General features: G+C 51.8%; 7 protein-coding genes across 7 annotated transcripts; 3 read left to right on the top strand and 4 right to left on the bottom strand.

Annotated features, from left to right (window-relative positions):
- Positions 1 to 135: 135 nt before the first annotated feature.
- Positions 136 to 1,431, top strand: BKA58DRAFT_44593 (Alpha/Beta hydrolase protein). The gene has a single exon (XM_046174166.1). The coding sequence runs from the start codon at positions 362 to 364 to the stop codon at positions 1,310 to 1,312; it is 951 nt and encodes a 316-aa protein (XP_046021449.1). The 5' UTR covers positions 136 to 361; the 3' UTR covers positions 1,313 to 1,431.
- BKA58DRAFT_346311 (uncharacterized protein) lies at positions 1,405 to 2,911 on the bottom strand. Its single transcript, XM_046168426.1, has 2 exons — positions 2,379 to 2,911; positions 1,405 to 2,329 (listed from the first exon to the last, which is right to left on the bottom strand). The coding sequence occupies exons 1-2, from the start codon at positions 2,861 to 2,863 to the stop codon at positions 1,552 to 1,554; spliced, it is 1,263 nt and encodes a 420-aa protein (XP_046021448.1). The 5' UTR covers positions 2,864 to 2,911; the 3' UTR covers positions 1,405 to 1,551.
- A 102-nt stretch (positions 2,912 to 3,013) lies between these two features.
- BKA58DRAFT_392631 (uncharacterized protein) lies at positions 3,014 to 4,532 on the top strand. The gene is made up of 2 exons (XM_046171022.1): positions 3,014 to 3,583; positions 3,638 to 4,532. Exons 1-2 carry the CDS (start codon positions 3,441 to 3,443, stop codon positions 4,179 to 4,181), a joined length of 687 nt encoding a protein of 228 aa, XP_046021447.1. The 5' UTR covers positions 3,014 to 3,440; the 3' UTR covers positions 4,182 to 4,532.
- Positions 4,533 to 4,538: 6 nt separating this feature from the next.
- Positions 4,539 to 5,951, bottom strand: BKA58DRAFT_448829 (uncharacterized protein; the record flags this gene model as incomplete). The annotated part of the gene is made up of 1 exon (XM_046174289.1): positions 4,539 to 5,951. One exon carries the CDS (start codon positions 5,949 to 5,951, stop codon positions 4,548 to 4,550), a length of 1,404 nt encoding a protein of 467 aa, XP_046021446.1. The 3' UTR covers positions 4,539 to 4,547.
- A 228-nt stretch (positions 5,952 to 6,179) lies between these two features.
- Positions 6,180 to 10,075, bottom strand: BKA58DRAFT_414374 (amidase signature domain-containing protein; the record flags this gene model as incomplete). Its single annotated transcript, XM_046172481.1, has 7 exons — positions 6,180 to 6,347; positions 6,401 to 7,299; positions 7,348 to 7,598; positions 8,187 to 8,675; positions 8,724 to 9,709; positions 9,763 to 9,847; positions 9,897 to 10,075. 7 exons carry the CDS (start codon positions 10,073 to 10,075, stop codon positions 6,180 to 6,182), a joined length of 3,057 nt encoding a protein of 1,018 aa, XP_046021445.1.
- A 467-nt stretch (positions 10,076 to 10,542) lies between these two features.
- Positions 10,543 to 13,305, top strand: BKA58DRAFT_368369 (fungal-specific transcription factor domain-containing protein). The gene is made up of 4 exons (XM_046168940.1): positions 10,543 to 10,831; positions 10,882 to 10,982; positions 11,038 to 12,046; positions 12,092 to 13,305. Exons 1-4 carry the CDS (start codon positions 10,646 to 10,648, stop codon positions 13,226 to 13,228), a joined length of 2,433 nt encoding a protein of 810 aa, XP_046021444.1. The 5' UTR covers positions 10,543 to 10,645; the 3' UTR covers positions 13,229 to 13,305.
- On the bottom strand, positions 13,300 to 14,660 carry BKA58DRAFT_472794 (chitin deacetylase 1). The gene is made up of 2 exons (XM_046175294.1): positions 14,228 to 14,660; positions 13,300 to 14,178 (listed from the first exon to the last, which is right to left on the bottom strand). The coding sequence occupies exons 1-2, from the start codon at positions 14,363 to 14,365 to the stop codon at positions 13,327 to 13,329; spliced, it is 990 nt and encodes a 329-aa protein (XP_046021443.1). The 5' UTR covers positions 14,366 to 14,660; the 3' UTR covers positions 13,300 to 13,326.
- Positions 14,661 to 14,934: the final 274 nt, after the last annotated feature.

Here is a 14,934-nt window from a genome sequence, read left to right as displayed (position 1 = left end):
GATACCTTGGGTCTTGCATTAGCATTGCGTTACACACCTGCATCGCAATACCATGGGCGTCGACACTGGCATGTGTCTTTGACGGGAATAATGTCTGTTTAGTTTAGTCATGGCTTGGATGAAACCAATGGTCATGAGGTTGATAGTACTCTTTTTTGTGTACTGGATGGGAAAATATATCAAACATTCATACTCAAAACAGCTTCTTCCATGCTTTGTGATGTCTTCTCAGGTCTACAAAGTTTGACTTGAACACAAGGTTCATTGATCCACGAACGCAAAAAGTGACCGACCTCGGCACACCTCAAAGTTTGGCACCTGCACACCCCGCCAAACACCACATCCCCAATCAAACTAAAACATGACAGCCACCCCATTCCCCAGACACATCCCTTCAATCCCCTACAGCGATCCCCCAAGTCGCCTCCAAACCCTCGACATCTGGCTCCCCGAACTCCAGGAAGCCACACCCAGACCCAGCAATAATGCGCCATGGCTAATCTACATCCACGGCGGCGCCTGGCGCGACCCCCTCATCGAAGCCCCTAGCTTCACACCCACCATCAACCATCTCGCCGCCTCGCACCCCTCTGCTCTGGCCAAAATCGGCGGAATCGCAAGTCTGAATTACAGACTCTCGCCATACCCCGACCACGCGACGCAACCAAGTGCACCCGACGACCCTGAGCGCTCAGCGAGACACCCGCAACATATCCGCGATGTCGCCCGCGGTATTCAGTATCTCCAGCGCGAACACGAAGTCAAGCGATGGATTGGAATAGGGCATTCCTGCGGAGCAACCCTGCTATGCCAACTCGTTTCCGGTATAGGACTTACACCCGATCTGATCCCTTCGCCGCAACCCGAAGCTATGATTTTGATATCAGGCATATACAGTCTGCCGCTCATGATACGGAACCACCTTCCGCCTACAACACCAGAGTACATTTCCAAAATCTACAAAGAGTTTGTTACCCGGGCTTTTGGCGAGGACCAGGCGGAGTGGCAGGTTGTGTCGCCGGTTGCGGGGAAATATAACGTGGAGCAGTGGCCGGAGGGGAAGTTGCTGATGCTTTGTCATAGCTATGAGGATGAATTGGTGGAGAGGGCGCAGAGGGATGTCATGTGTGTTACGTTGGACAGGGAGGGCTGGAATATTGTTATGGAGGTGGTGGATGATGAGGATGAAGTTAAAGAGGAAGGGAGGAGAGTGGTTAATGTGCGGGATCTAAAGGGTGGACATGATTGGATTTGGGAGGATGGGAAGCAGATTGCGGTTTTGGCTGCTGAGGCTGTGGAGCGGTTAGTGTAAGTTGGAGGTTGGATGTAAGGTGAAAGTGTAGTTATGTTCGCTATTCCCTATAGACATGCGAAAAGTGGAGTTCCAAAGTGGAAGAGAGAGTACTCCGCGAATGATGCTTGCTTTTGCGTGGTATCCATATCCAATAACCCCGATGCGGTCGCTTGCGGCTCGTTGCTATTTATACAGCGTGGTATAATGTACAGTCGTATCCCGTTCCTATCCCATCATCTCTCGTACAAGGACGCTGACTACCTCTTGCTCAGCCTCTCGTCCATGACCCTGTTGATCTCGTTGTGCATCTGGTTGGATCCACTCTCCGCATCATTCAGCTTGCTCTGGAGCTCCTGGACCTTCTTGCTGCTTCCACCCTCCACCATCTTCGATGCTTGCGCCTTTGCTTGGGAAGCGTTGACGTTGCCGTATACTGCCATGGCGCTTGCGATCATGCCGCTCATATCGCCGACGTTGCCGGGAACGACAATGCTTGTGCCCTCTTTAGCCAAGTTGCCGAATGCGTCAACGTACTTCTCAGCAACAGAAAGCGAGATGGCGTTTTGTGCTGCGCCGCCACCCTGAGAGATGGATCGCGCAACTGCGTCGATTCCGTTGGCAGTCGCAGTAGCCTTCAGCAAGATAGCCTCAGCCTCTCCGTTTGCCATGTTGATCTGTTCGGCCCTCAAAGCCTCGGAGGCCAGGATGACCGACTGCTTCTTTCCCTCGGCGATGTTGATAGCAGATTGTCTCTGACCTTCTGACTCTAGAATCTCAGCTCGCTTCGATCGTTCGGCGGTGACTTGGCGGTGCATGGCTTCGACAACGGGTTCAGGTGCGTGGATGTCACGGATCTCGTATCGCAGGCAGGTAACTCCCCAGTCTTGTGCCGCCTCGTTGATCGCAGCGGTGATATTGGCGTTCAAGTTGGCGCGTTCTTTGAGGACGTGATCGAGGGAGAGTTGACCGATTTCGGAGCGCATCGTAGTTTGTGCCAGTTGAGAGATGGCGTACTCTGCATCTTCTACACCATAGCTGGAAATTATCAGTATCGTCGCGACTCTTGAAAGCACGACCTGCTTACCTCGCCTTGTATGCATCAAACACCCTGGTGTACAGGACACCATCCAGCTCTAATGTGACGTTGTCCGCTGTGATGGCACTCTGGCTAGGAATCTCGAGGGCATTTTCCTTGAGACTCTTGACGTAGGCTATCCTGTCAATGAAGGGTACCAAGATGGCAAGACCAGGCTCCAGTATGCGGTTGAACTTTCCCATGCGCTCTACAATCCATGCTGTTTGCTGTGGCACGAAGCGGATGATTGTATTTGCTGGGCGGCGATTCTGTGTCGAGAAGTAAGACGGAACTCCGCCAGACTTTGAGCTGCTTTGGAAAGCAAAGATGTTGGTCGGGTCGGAGGCGGAATGCGAGTTGAGCTGCGAGAAGCTGCGGGCGGAGGATGTTGTCAAAGCAGCAGCAAGCGGCGGTATCCTTGACGTTGTGAGTGGTCTTGAGCTTCGCATTAGTCCAGAAGCCGTAGTGGCTGCCAGCCGTGTGCGCGACGCCATCTGGATTATGGTGGAGTTGGGTGCAAGCGATGATGATGTCGGACACGCGAAGCTCCAAAGTCATCGGCGAATCTGGCAACCATCTCCGACCGCCGCATTATGTAATCTGCCCATTCCTCCTCCAGAGACGTTCCTTCTGCGCTTCCATCACCTCGCTTTCGACATCTTACTGCAAACCCTTCAGCGATCTTAACGTCAATTCAAATGCAAACTCGTGCATGTAACAATTCTTCTGGGACCAGTCTCTATTCTCGAAAGCTTGAGAATATATCTTCACATGATGTTCGATGGATAGAACCTCCAGGCTTGCACGAAAGGAATACATGCTTGAGTTCACTATGCGTCATCCTCTTAGATGAATAGCGTCTTTTGTATGCGCTCCTCGTTTATGACTCTTCCCTTCTTTCTGAGACTCTCACCTTCACTCTTGCACACAGAAGCGCACACGGCCCGTGCTTTCATCGCACTTCCCTCTTCTGTCATCTTTGCCTTGACCTTCTCACCTCCACTTTCGCACTGGTAACTTCCCCGCCACAAGTCGAAACACTCAACATATCAACGGTTCAAGTAACGCAAGATGCCGCCGCAACGATCTCAAAAAGTCGCTCCTCGCCATGGTCTGGATAACAAGCCCAAGAGACCAGCGCGTGGTCAACGCGGTTACCGCAAACACAGAAGCGGTCTACTCAACGTCGAGCCCATCGGGTCGGAATTCGAGCTGTGATATATACCCCATGTGTACTCATATATTGACGGCACTGACCTTCCGCCCAGAGCAAACATAAACGCACGAGATTCTCCCCTCCTTCGCCTACCTGCTGAGATTCGCAACCAAATCTTCAGTCTCGCGCTTGGCGGATCAGCAGTCAAGATGCCATCGAGAGTATGGCCGACGGCGAAACCCGAAGAACATCTCGCGCGCTGGAACCTACTCCGTGTCTGTCGCCAAGTCTACGTAGAGACAGCCATGATCGCGTACACCACCATCCCCTTCTGTTTTGCTGCTATCACCGATATTACGCGCTATTTGAGGACATGCAGACTTCAACACGTACACGCGATCCATTTTGGGGCCGGCTTGTCGGAGATGAGAATGGCCCCCCGAAACAACGCCTGCGCCCGCTTCTTGCGTGCCAAAAGTTTCAGGGCCCTTCAAAAAGTCAAGATCACACTCTCGATGATCAGTATGACACCCGCTGGAGAGTCTGCCGCGGTGGCGAGGGTAAAGGAGATGGTTGAGGCGTACCTCCCGGGTAAAGAAATCGAGGTATGCAAGGGAACTTACTTCGAACACCTTGCATACTGGGAAGAGTCTTGAAGTGGGATCTGCGTGGGTATCGATTTCGGCCATCTATCACGAAAGAGTCTTGAGAAGAGAGTGTGAGGGATGTATGGCAGCTGATATCTGGACGTGTACGTGTGCAAACGGCAGAAAGATGTTTATCATGTGACTGAGGCGCAACGAAGATCAGTTGTATGATTGCATCTCATACTAGAGAGAACCCGAACACTTCCCTTGAATATGGTGAGTGGTTTCAATGTAGTTGAAGCGTGTTGCTGAAACCGTCTTGACTATTTGCTGAGGCAGAGCACTATGATGGAAAAGTTGATGCGTTCTCTATCCAACTAACCGCAGAGTTTCCTGTTGCCATATCCTTATTCTTTAGTGGGAACAGCCCAGTTGTTACGACAAATCCGACGCCGCCAGGCCTTTGCAAATGTAGCAAGAAGTGTTCCACTTACCATTTAGGCTTACTTCCCATCCACCGTGCTTGAGGCACAGATAGTAAGGGCAGCAAGTATGCTCCTCGTTCACAGATCCACAGTCCATCCACATCTCGCCTTTCTTGTTCTTGGTCCACTTCACCACACTTTCAATCTCTGGATACGCGCGGTACAGCTCCTTGCGCATAACCTCCCATACATGCTTTTTGATGCGAAAGCTCCTCGGGATCGGCCCATTTGGATTGAATATGAACACCTTACCCATCCCAGATGCGTTCTGGAATTGGCCGCTCACTCGAGTGAAGTTCAGGCTCCAATCTCGCAGAGTCCACTTATCGACATCGTCCGTGTGAGGGCCGTGATTATTGTACGTTCCTGACATGTCCCATGCACAGTCATAACGGCCATTGGTTTGACATCTAATGTTGATATCGAATCTAAACTGCCGGAGTTCGTGGAAAGGGCCGCTCAGCGAGCGACATAGATGGGTGATGTTGCTGGGTACGCCTGTCGTCTGATCCTCAAATCTGAAGGTGATAGAGCGAGGCGTTTGGTTGCGCAGAGATGAGAGCACATCGATGCAGCGGCGAAGTTCTGTGTTGAAGTTTTCCGGTACGCCTATACGCTCTAGACCCTCGTTTCCGTCGACCTGGTCCATGCAGTCAAAGACGATGACTAGACACATGTTTCCCAGGAGCTCGTATAGCGTGTCGTCGGAGTGAAACATCTTTATTGTAGTGAGGTCGTGCAACTTTTTCCACGAGACGTGGTAAGTGGTACAGGACATATCAATTCTATCAGTCCCATCCCTTTTCCCAAAAGCCTTCAGCATCTCTGTGGCCACTTCCCTCCCCCCAAACCACTGATTGGCCAAGTTTGGGAGAAAGCAGTCAAGCTTCCCAGAGTAAGGTTGATTCCAGGGAGCTCTGAGTTGATTATTTCTGTTGTCTCTACGAATAAGCACATCGATAAGTGTTCTCTTGCATGAATCCAAGGCCCGGAGCTCATCATAGATCATGTCGCGAAGTTCGCGCGGTAAGGCAAAGAGTCTGGCTACAATTTCGCGATACGCAGCTTGTGAGCAGCGTAAGATGGCCTTTTCAAGCTCTTCAATTTTGCCATACTGCTTTTGTCTTTTAAGCTTGAGCGTGACTTCTTCGATTGTAAAGTACGACCAATTCTGTACGTCTATCACGAAGTAGTTTTCACTAAACCATTTCGATATAAATCGGGGTTCTTTCAGGTGTGTAGAGATTGAGCTGCGGGGGATATCTTGAAGGACGCTGTTTGCACATAGTTTCAGGTCTAGTTCCACGTTCGCCCTGGCTTTTGCTTTCCCGTCGATAGTCTGTTGTGATGCCATCTTGATATTGTTGTAATAGTGTGTTTTTATATTGTTGATATTGCCGAGAGATGTTGCGATTGTTGAGTTTGGGGGTTCATTGAAGATATGAACGAACTTGACTATGAGTAAGCGGAACAGTCTGGTAAAGAGAACCAGGGTACGCATCGTCACACAACTAAGGAGAGTCTGCAAAGAAGCGAGGACAGATAACTTAAGCGAATCGATTTAGTTTCATTTCCAATGGAGCTACACAGAGCGCTTCCATCCACCTTCCGCTTCGAAGATTTCACCGACCTTGCTGCTGACCGCGAGCAACCGTCTATCGTGGTAGCGAGGCGCAACAAGCGATACCCCGATTGGCATTCCGTTCTCGCCTTTGAAGCCTGGAACGTTGACTACTGGTGTGTGCAGTGCCTATGGAAGCGTTAGTCAAGGTCTCTTAGGCTGGATATTCCAATATGACTTACCGTCCAGATCAAACAAAAGGCCGCACTGCCTGTCTTCTCAATACCTAGCGGCGCTTCGTCTGGCACACTCGGTGTAAGTACCGCAGCGTATCTACCAAGTATCTCATCTACAACCGGTCTCGCTGCCGCGATCTTATCGAAAGCTTCAAGCTGTGCTTTGCGCGAGATCTTTCCACTGTTCTCGACATGGCCGACGAGCTGTTCCGAGATCTTATCCTTGGCCACTGTGTATTCTGGCAGAAACGCGGTTCGGCCGTCAGAGTTGAGTACCGCCGCGTGCCACGCCGGAAGATCGTTTAGGTCATCTGGTAAGCTGATTTCTTCAACCTCGGCGCCGTGCGCACGAAGTAGTGAGACCGCTTTGTCAAGTGCGGTGGAGGTGCCAGGGCCTACGCTCGGCCAAACCATAGTTTTGAGGAGAGCGAATTTCGCGCCTTTCACGGTGAAGTCTTTTGAAGGTGGCGCATCGTCGTGGATGGCGAATGTATCGGCGAGCAGTTCTAGATCAGCCACGCTGCGGGCATAAAGACCCAATGTGTCCAGAATCAGAGAGTAGATCTTCTGGCCTTCGCGAGTAATGGAATTCCATGTGGGTTTGAGGGCATAGATGCCATTGTATGAGCCGGGGCGGATAGTGCTGCCACCAGTCTGGGTTCCTAGACCAATGGGTGCCTGGCAGTCACCCACTGCGGCACCAGATCCGGATGAAGAGCCACCAGGCGTGCGTTTTGAGTCGTGCGGGTTCCGTGTCTTTGGGCCCGTGGTAGTCGCAGCAAACTCCGTGGTGGTCGTTTTGCCGAAGATGAGTGCGCCGCTCTTACGCAGTATCGCTATGGACCCAGCGTCTACTTGGGGCGCGTCATTGGAATATATGGGTGAGTTAAACTGCGTGGGCATTTCTATTATGGTTAATCAAGTTGGAGGAGAGGGTGGTATCAGCAGCTCACCCTTGGTGTAAATGACATCTTTGACAGCGATGGCGACGCCATGCAGGGGACCGCGCTCGGCTTGCGGAATGGCATCAAGTGCTTTCGCCTGCTTGATAACATATTCGGGATTGAGGTATGCCCATGCTTGGACAGCTTCGTCACGCGCTTCGATACGTCCAAGGAGTGATTTTGCATATTCTTCGACAGAGTACTCGCCCGCTTTGATCTTCGCCGAGATCTCGGTGGCCGTAAGTCTATAAAGATCGGAGCTCATGGTGTGATTTGGAATGGCGATTGTAGAAGTCGTTCTTGTGTAAACGCTCGATCGTGCTTCCGTTTTGCTTTCTCAAGTTGGTTGCAATTTCAAGAAGGGGTGTTGGAGACGTGGTCTTTGGAGCTGTAGAATTGGAGACTCGTCCATACACCGAAGGCAACTGGGCTGCGACCCGTCAGCGTCAGCGATGCCGTCGGGACAAAAGGCCCGCATCGTGATAGGCAGCAATTGCGTGTCCCGTCCAGACCCGCTCATAGGCGATAGCCAAACACTTGCCTGACAAGGATATACCGGTTGTACTAATAGGTTGGAGCCGATAACGGCATCCCACCTTTTCGGAAGGTCGGTTCCGATCGGAACCGTTCAGTCTAAGAAACACATGAACCACAGTTCACAAGTCCAGCCGCCCAATCAAATTTCCCGAGTCTGTGCTACGGTGGCGAGGTAAAACGGAAGGTCAGAATAACTTGGTAAGATGTTGTTCAAGTCTATCGAATTTCAATTACAGCAATGTGAGTACATAGTTCCGATTCTGTTACAGTCTAGATTGCTTCTCTGGGCTCAGAAGGTGACCTTTGGTGACTTCTCGCCGATCTCAACATCTTCTCCTCCATCAGTCATGGGTGGCGTTGAGGCGCCATAAATCACTCCATCATCTCTCTCTCCGTCAAAGAAACCCTCGCGACCGTCATTGGCTAGCCATTCACGCTGGAACGGCGTGCTCTCGCGTCCGACAGGAAACACGCGTGGCTTGACGAAGAAGGTAACGACGTAGTACACCGTCGCCGCGGTGAAGAAAGTCAGCAGCCAGCCCATGCGGTACATGTTCTGGGCAGCCGCCGAAATGATCTGTGGCTCGTACTGGCCGATAAGACCAGGAATACCCATAGTTGTACCAAGTAGCCAAGCTGCCACACCACTCCAGTTGACACCAGACCAGTACCAGTAGAGGCCCGTCTTCTTGCCATCGTAGCACGATGGTATATGTATGTTTCCTTTGCGCGCGATGTAGTAGTCGACAATGATAACGGCGCAAAGTGGGGCCATAAAGATGTTGTAAGAACCCAAGAAACTAATTCATTGTTAGCATGGTAAGTGGGAAACTTATTGGAAAACTTACCTCAAGAAGGCCGATGCGTTCTTCATCAGTTGCCATGGCTGTACGACTACACCAAGAATGGCGCAGAGCACTTGTCCACGGCGAATGGTGAGCCACTTGGGGAAAAGGCCAGTCATATCACTTCCGAACGGAATTGAGTTCGCTCCGAAATTTGTGGCGAAGACACCGAAGTAGAATGCCAAAGCAACGAAGAAGATACCTGCACGCGCTCCGGCACCGAAGTGGTGGTCAAGGATGGCTTCGAAGAGATCCCAGATATTCCAGTAGGCAACACCATATGCTGCCTGCATGGAAGTCGTTGAGGCCATGCCAAGGAAGAAAACGATGATAGAGGACACGAAGACGCTGACACCTTGAATCGCACCAGCATCTCGAGGCTTCTTGCAGTAACGAGCAAGATCAGGCTGATTGACCAACATAGGCGAGAGCGAACCGAAGATGGTGTTGATACCGGCCATGATGCTCCATCCCAAAGGGGTTACCGATGCGGCAAGCTCGCCTTCGCTGGAAGCAAGGTCCATAGCGCCGAGTCCGCCACCGTTAGCCATGCACCAACCGAAGATAGCGAAAGCGGCAACTGGCATGATGAACCCCTTTACGGTGAAGATATAGTGGATGTGCCGGGGATGGACCCACATGAATGGAAACTCCATTAGCCAGGCCATGAAGAAAGCCAAAAGCTGCTTTGAGGTGACACTTGCGGTGGGCGAGAGTGTGTTCGTGAAGTTCTGCCAGGAGCTACCGAAGATACAACGGAGCATAACGGAGAGGATGTTGCCGGCGTAGAAGGACTGAATTCCGTACCAGATGATGCATACAATCGCTCGGATGAAGACGAAGAAGTAGGATCCGTACATACCCATAACTGAGCGTGCAATCACGGGAAATCCAATGTGGTACTTGGCACCTGGACGAGCCATGAGGACGACTACGACTGCTGCTAGAAAAGACCCAATGCAGGCTGATACAAAGGATTGTTGCCATGTCTGTTTACGCAATTAGTTCTCATATTCGGCTTGTATGCTTCGACGTAGCTTACGAGACCGACTGTGACAAGAGCGGAGCCAGTATTCCAACCAACGAGGGAAAACTGATTCGAGAACCAGTATAGAGGCAAATTGAACCTTCATCGGTCAGTAAAAGCTCAAAGACATACTATGTTAAGGTCCTCACCAGGTCCAAGTCCTCTGTTCCACAGGCGTTGGCTCCAGATCTTTGTTAGACCATCTCTCGTCGCCGATTGGGGTATGACCCTCGTTGCCTTGGGGAGACCTGATGAAATCGACAAAGGCCTCTTTCGAGCGAAAGGGTGCCGCGATCTGGTCCCGGGTCGGAAGTTGGACTTTCCCCATGGTGCTGTAATGGTGCGGTTTGGTTGACTACTGGGTGTGGTCAATCCTCCAAATCCTCTTCACGTCGGCGGACCATCTTGTCTCATATGTCGATCGAACATTACGCCAAATCCAAATCGTTCACGTATCGTACGCACATCGGGCTCTGATTGACCAAGGGCAACGCTCCTGGCGAAGCCACTTCGGGCACTTTCTAGCCGATGTGCCATGTTGCCATGCGCGCATCAGTCATTCCCAAGCCTGACATCAGCGTGAGCGGTGCGATAAAGAACAGGGGTGGAGATAGGAGTGTGATGTAGACCTCCGATATGTTGCTTGTTACGGCGTAGTTCCTTTGCAATCTTTGGGGTCTCCAGGCGTCGGATGGTTGCAGCCGAGATAAAGCCACTGGAGGCCCATGCCATCTTAGCCTGTTGTGGATAATATGCGATAAGACACACGTCGGCTCACACATCCCACCTGGGCCTCAACAGGACTATCGCACGTGGGAAATATGGAGCCAAACGGTATGAATCAGAGCCGTAAGCTGCAGGGCTGTCGCATCAACGCCATACTCCTGACGACGAGGCCATGTTGCAGTCCTACCCAGAGAGCCCCGTAAGCCCCTCCGGTCGGGGTGTGGGAACGGTCGCAGACGCAGTACCCGCATCCAATTCTCCGAAGGAAGCTCAGTCGAACGCCTCAAACCCAGGTCCCGCAACTAGAAAATCTCGAGTGGCCTTGGCCTGCAAAAGATGCAAGCGGAGAAAGCAGCGTGTACGTCATGTGGGACGTTGCTTCGTGCACCTTGGCTGAGAATTATGTAGTGTGACGGTGCGCATCCAGTATGCAGATCTTGCCAGCGAGCTGGCGTAGCCTGTGCATATGAAAGGACTATTCGTCCTCAGTACCCCGGCGGCAAGTCTGTGTAGGTTCTTCCCACGGCCATTGGCATGCGTACGAATTGTTTCCTGACCTCTCAGCTATATCAACGCCCTAGAAGAGCGGATCGCTTTTCTGGAGGCCCGTCTTCCTGATCATGCAGAAGACCATTATGAAAATGGTCCAGAGACTTTGCAAAGAACGTCCTCCGTGAACGTTGAAGAGCCGGCTCTCGCTCTTCACCCCCAGTCTAGTGCATCGCGTCGCGAATCCCGAGAAGATTGCTTCTCTGAAGATTTTGAGGGTGAGGATCGAACCTCACTCGTCGACGGCGTTGCATATCTCTCTTTATGTGCATCTGGTACCACAGATACAACCTCGGAGCCTTACTATGTCGGCTCTAGCTCCGGTGCTACCATTGCTCGCATCATCCAGTCCTCCATCTTCCGAAGTTCTGGCAAGAGAGCAGCCACTCAGCCAGTGAACCAGTCGTGCCAGGCTACGGGAACTTCGCGACCTCCTGCGCCTCCCGAGTCTACTCAATCCGATGAGGCTGTCGCGGATTTTCCAGATCGACAGCAGGCGCGCATGCTATTTGACGTGTTCTTCGAACGTATTCATACACGATGGCCATTGCTAGACCGTGTAGTCTACACGAGGCTCTTCGACAAGCAGTTCGTTCGAGGTGCCCTGACTATCATCGAACGCAGCATTTTCCATCTCATATACGCCATTACCGCTCGATTCCTGTCGTTGACGCGGAAGCCGTGTGGGGTGGATTCTGAGCGTCATCTTGTCGCAGCCACCGAGCCAATGGACTACATCCTAGATCAGCATAACCTCGCAACCGTACAGTTTCTCATTTTGCTTGGAGTGCACGGTCAAAGATCTCCATACGGTGCAGGCGCCTGGTCCCAGATCCGATATGCTACCTCTGTCTGCATTGAGATGGGCTTGCACCGTAAGAAGAAGGTCGTAGGTTCCCCTGAGCACGCAAGAGATGCTGAGATCCGACGACGTGCGTTCTGGGCATGTTACTGCCTTGATAGAGTGACTAGCATTGTGCTCGGCAGAGCTTTTGCTATCGCTGACCGAGATATCAACGTCGAGGTTTGTCACCCAAGCAGGTTATGATACGCGAACTGACTCTTCAAGTTTCCCAGTACTAGTCCTGAGTTCTGGACACTCACGCATCCGGAGGAGCCAGACTCGGTCAGGCCCCAGTGGTCAAATATCGAGCCTTTCATACACATCATCAAGCTTGATCAGATCCAGTCGCGGATTCATAAGACAGTCTTCCGCGTTGATAGGGATGTCTTCAATGGGACGGCAGAGCAGCGGGTCAAACTTGACCGGAAGATGGCTACAATTCGGAACGACCTGGACGAATGGCTACAAACATATCCACAGACACCGAAGAATGGGAACAAGATTACTTGGATGTACGATCCCGAAAGCGCATATCTCGATGCCCGAGACTTCTATGGCGTTCAGTATCACAAAGCGATGCTCTATCTCTTCACTGTCTTCCTCCCAACGCTGGACACGTCGGACATACGTTTCCTCACTTGCGCACGCTCTGCTGCTTGTGTCTGTAATGCGTACAAGCGGTTAAGCCAAAATCGTACGCTCACCTACACGATGATCTCCCTACATTCGTGCTTTGTAGCTGGTCTGACACTGGTGTACTGCATCTGGCGAGATCGATCCCTTTTCTCATACGACGTTCTCGAGGCGACACGGGCCTGTTCTCAGATCCTGACTATCTTCGGCGAAAAGTGGCCAGGTGCCGTCAAATACCGTGACATCTTCGATGCACTATCGGGAAGTTTGTTCAAGACAGTTGTAAACTCGGCCTCTACTACAATGATGCATGGTAATGGGTCGCGACCGCTGCAGCTCGACGTGGACGCGGAGCCTTCTATGGCAGGACTTTCACCAAGAAGCCGACGAGATAGCCGCGAGCAGGCGTCACAGCACCCAACGCTGAGCAGCAAGCCTACCATGTCACACATGGTTACTGATGCTGTAAAGGAGGCGTTTATGGAAGTGGACGAAGAGGCGCCAGGTGGGTGGCAGGGTTGGCGGATGTGGAATGAGATGGTAAGCGATGACACCGCATCTGCAGCGATGAGGTTCGACGGCTTTGGTCAGGGTCAGGCCGAGATGAGCTGGAACGCGTACGAAGGACCTGGCCTCTACGGCGTAGACCCCATTCAGGATGCAGCAATGTCGATGGACAGCCGCGGTATGATGGATGGCGGTCAGTGGAATTTTGGAGAATATAGATAGGCCATGTCATGGCTTTAGTCCTGAAAGGTCCCAGCCACTGTAGTCTCATGTGCCCAAATGACCTCGAGTTTAACGTTGAAACAGATTTGATTGCCTATCTACGCGAGCTGGCCCTTCTTATACGGGAACTGCTCCCTGAACGACTCCGCTATTTGCGTCCTAGTCGCAACCCAAACACCCTCCTTCTCGGAGATATACTTGACGAAGTCCTGAAGCGCCTTGAATCGTCCAGGCCTACCAATAATGCGACAGTGCAGACCAATAGTCATCATCTTCGGCTCTCCAGCTTCACCCTCCTCATACAGTACATCGAATGAGTTCTTCATGTGTTCGTAGAACGCAGCCGTACTGCGGAAACCAGTTCCTTGGCAGTGGAATTTGAAGTCATTGCAGTCATAGCTGTAAGGGACCATCAAGCATCCCTTTGGGTTTGCGCTGCTGCGCTCTTGGGGAAGGTCGGTCCAGTAAGGCAGGTCATCGGCGTAGCAATCCGAGGCCCAAAGAAGCTCCTCTCCCATCTCCTCATAAACGAGTGGAATGAGCGCTCTGCTCTGTGGTGATGGGCGGCCATAGTACCATCCCTTTGGCGCATAGCCGGAGAGCTTCTTCAGCGACGTGATACCATCTCTGATATGCTGCTTCTCAGCTTCGACAGAAAGGTTGGCGTGGTCAATCCAGCGGTAGGCATGAGAAGCAACATCGTGGCCCTCTTCTACACATCGAGTAACGACTTCTGGCTGTTCTTCGACGGCGGAGCCGACGGCGTAGAGGGTGAACTTCATCTTGTAGTTGTTGAAGAGCTTGAACATGCGCCACCAGCCGCGGCGGGAGCCATATTCGAATTCTGATTCACCGCTGTAGTCGCGCTCGTTGATCCTGTGTTGGGCTGGATATTCGCGAAGATTTATCTCGGATACTCCGTCACCTTTCATGACTGAGCGCTCACCACCCTGCCGCTTGTTAGTTATGCATCTGAGATAGAATTGCATGTGAACTCACTTCCTCATAGTTGATGACAAAAGATACGGCGATTTTGGCATTGTTGGGCCACTTCAAGCCCTGGAGACCCTTCTCGCCGTAACCCTTGAAGTTACGGGGGAAGGCGTAGTCGGGTGGTGCGGCGTAAACTTCAGGCATGATGGTAGTGTTTGGAAACGATAAGCTCGATTTGATTACAGAAGATGTGGTAAATTTGAAGTAGCAGATACTCAAGTCTTGCGATGCAACATATATGTATCACCAGCGGAGCGTGTCGCGGCGCTCAATCTCCATCGCCTACCTAGCTATCGGCCAATCTCATCCGTGACGTCCTCACGTAATCGGCCATCTTCCATCCTCTGCCGTGCCTCACGATGCGATGTCATTTCTGCGGCCGGTTGTGACCCACCGCGGTGTTATCAGACGGATGAATGTTTATCGGCTTGGAAGCAACCGTATGGAGAACATGGCTTGGAGGGGGATCGTCAATAGATAGGCCAATCTCAAGTCGCCGATAACGACCGGCTTTTGTGGGGCTGCAATGACCTACCTAAGTTGGCATACCAAGGATTGAAGACCAGGTTGATTTGGAGACAATTCTCTAGTAAGTTGATAGTGGGAGATGGGTCTTGCTGCGGGGTAATGTTGTATTCATGTTCCGAAGTCGCTGTTCTACATTCGATGGTCGCGCTTCACTCCCGTGGTCAGTTGATCTTTGGCCATAAGGA

The sequence above is a fragment of the Alternaria rosae genome (genome assembly GCF_020736505.1).
Source record: "Alternaria rosae strain MPI-PUGE-AT-0040 chromosome Unknown BKA58scaffold_10, whole genome shotgun sequence".
NCBI classification, from domain to species: Eukaryota; Fungi; Ascomycota; class Dothideomycetes; order Pleosporales; family Pleosporaceae; genus Alternaria; species Alternaria rosae.
The sequence above is the reverse complement of the archived record's forward strand: the minus strand, read 5'-3'. Positions and strand labels throughout refer to the sequence as shown.

Excerpts from the sequence above, each read along its gene's own strand:
- BKA58DRAFT_346311 (XM_046168426.1), bottom strand. The coding sequence starts at position 2,863 with ATGGCGTCGCGCACACGGCTGGCAGCCACTACGGCTTCTGGACTAATG. Across the intron at positions 2,330-2,378 it reads TTTGATGCATACAAGGCGAG|CTATGGTGTAGAAGATGCAG; the intron begins GTAAGCAGGTCG and ends GATAATTTCCAG.
- BKA58DRAFT_368369 (XM_046168940.1), top strand. The coding sequence starts at position 10,646 with ATGTTGCAGTCCTACCCAGAGAGCCCCGTAAGCCCCTCCGGTCGGGGT. Across the intron at positions 10,832-10,881 it reads GCAAGCGGAGAAAGCAGCGT|TGTGACGGTGCGCATCCAGT; the intron begins GTACGTCATGTG and ends AGAATTATGTAG. Across the intron at positions 10,983-11,037 it reads TACCCCGGCGGCAAGTCTGT|CTATATCAACGCCCTAGAAG; the intron begins GTAGGTTCTTCC and ends CTGACCTCTCAG.
- BKA58DRAFT_392631 (XM_046171022.1), top strand. The coding sequence starts at position 3,441 with ATGCCGCCGCAACGATCTCAAAAAGTCGCTCCTCGCCATGGTCTGGAT. Across the intron at positions 3,584-3,637 it reads ATCGGGTCGGAATTCGAGCT|AGCAAACATAAACGCACGAG; the intron begins GTGATATATACC and ends CCTTCCGCCCAG.
- BKA58DRAFT_472794 (XM_046175294.1), bottom strand. The coding sequence starts at position 14,365 with ATGCCTGAAGTTTACGCCGCACCACCCGACTACGCCTTCCCCCGTAAC. Across the intron at positions 14,179-14,227 it reads TTGTCATCAACTATGAGGAA|GGTGGTGAGCGCTCAGTCAT; the intron begins GTGAGTTCACAT and ends AACAAGCGGCAG.
- BKA58DRAFT_44593 (XM_046174166.1), top strand. The coding sequence starts at position 362 with ATGACAGCCACCCCATTCCCCAGACACATCCCTTCAATCCCCTACAGC.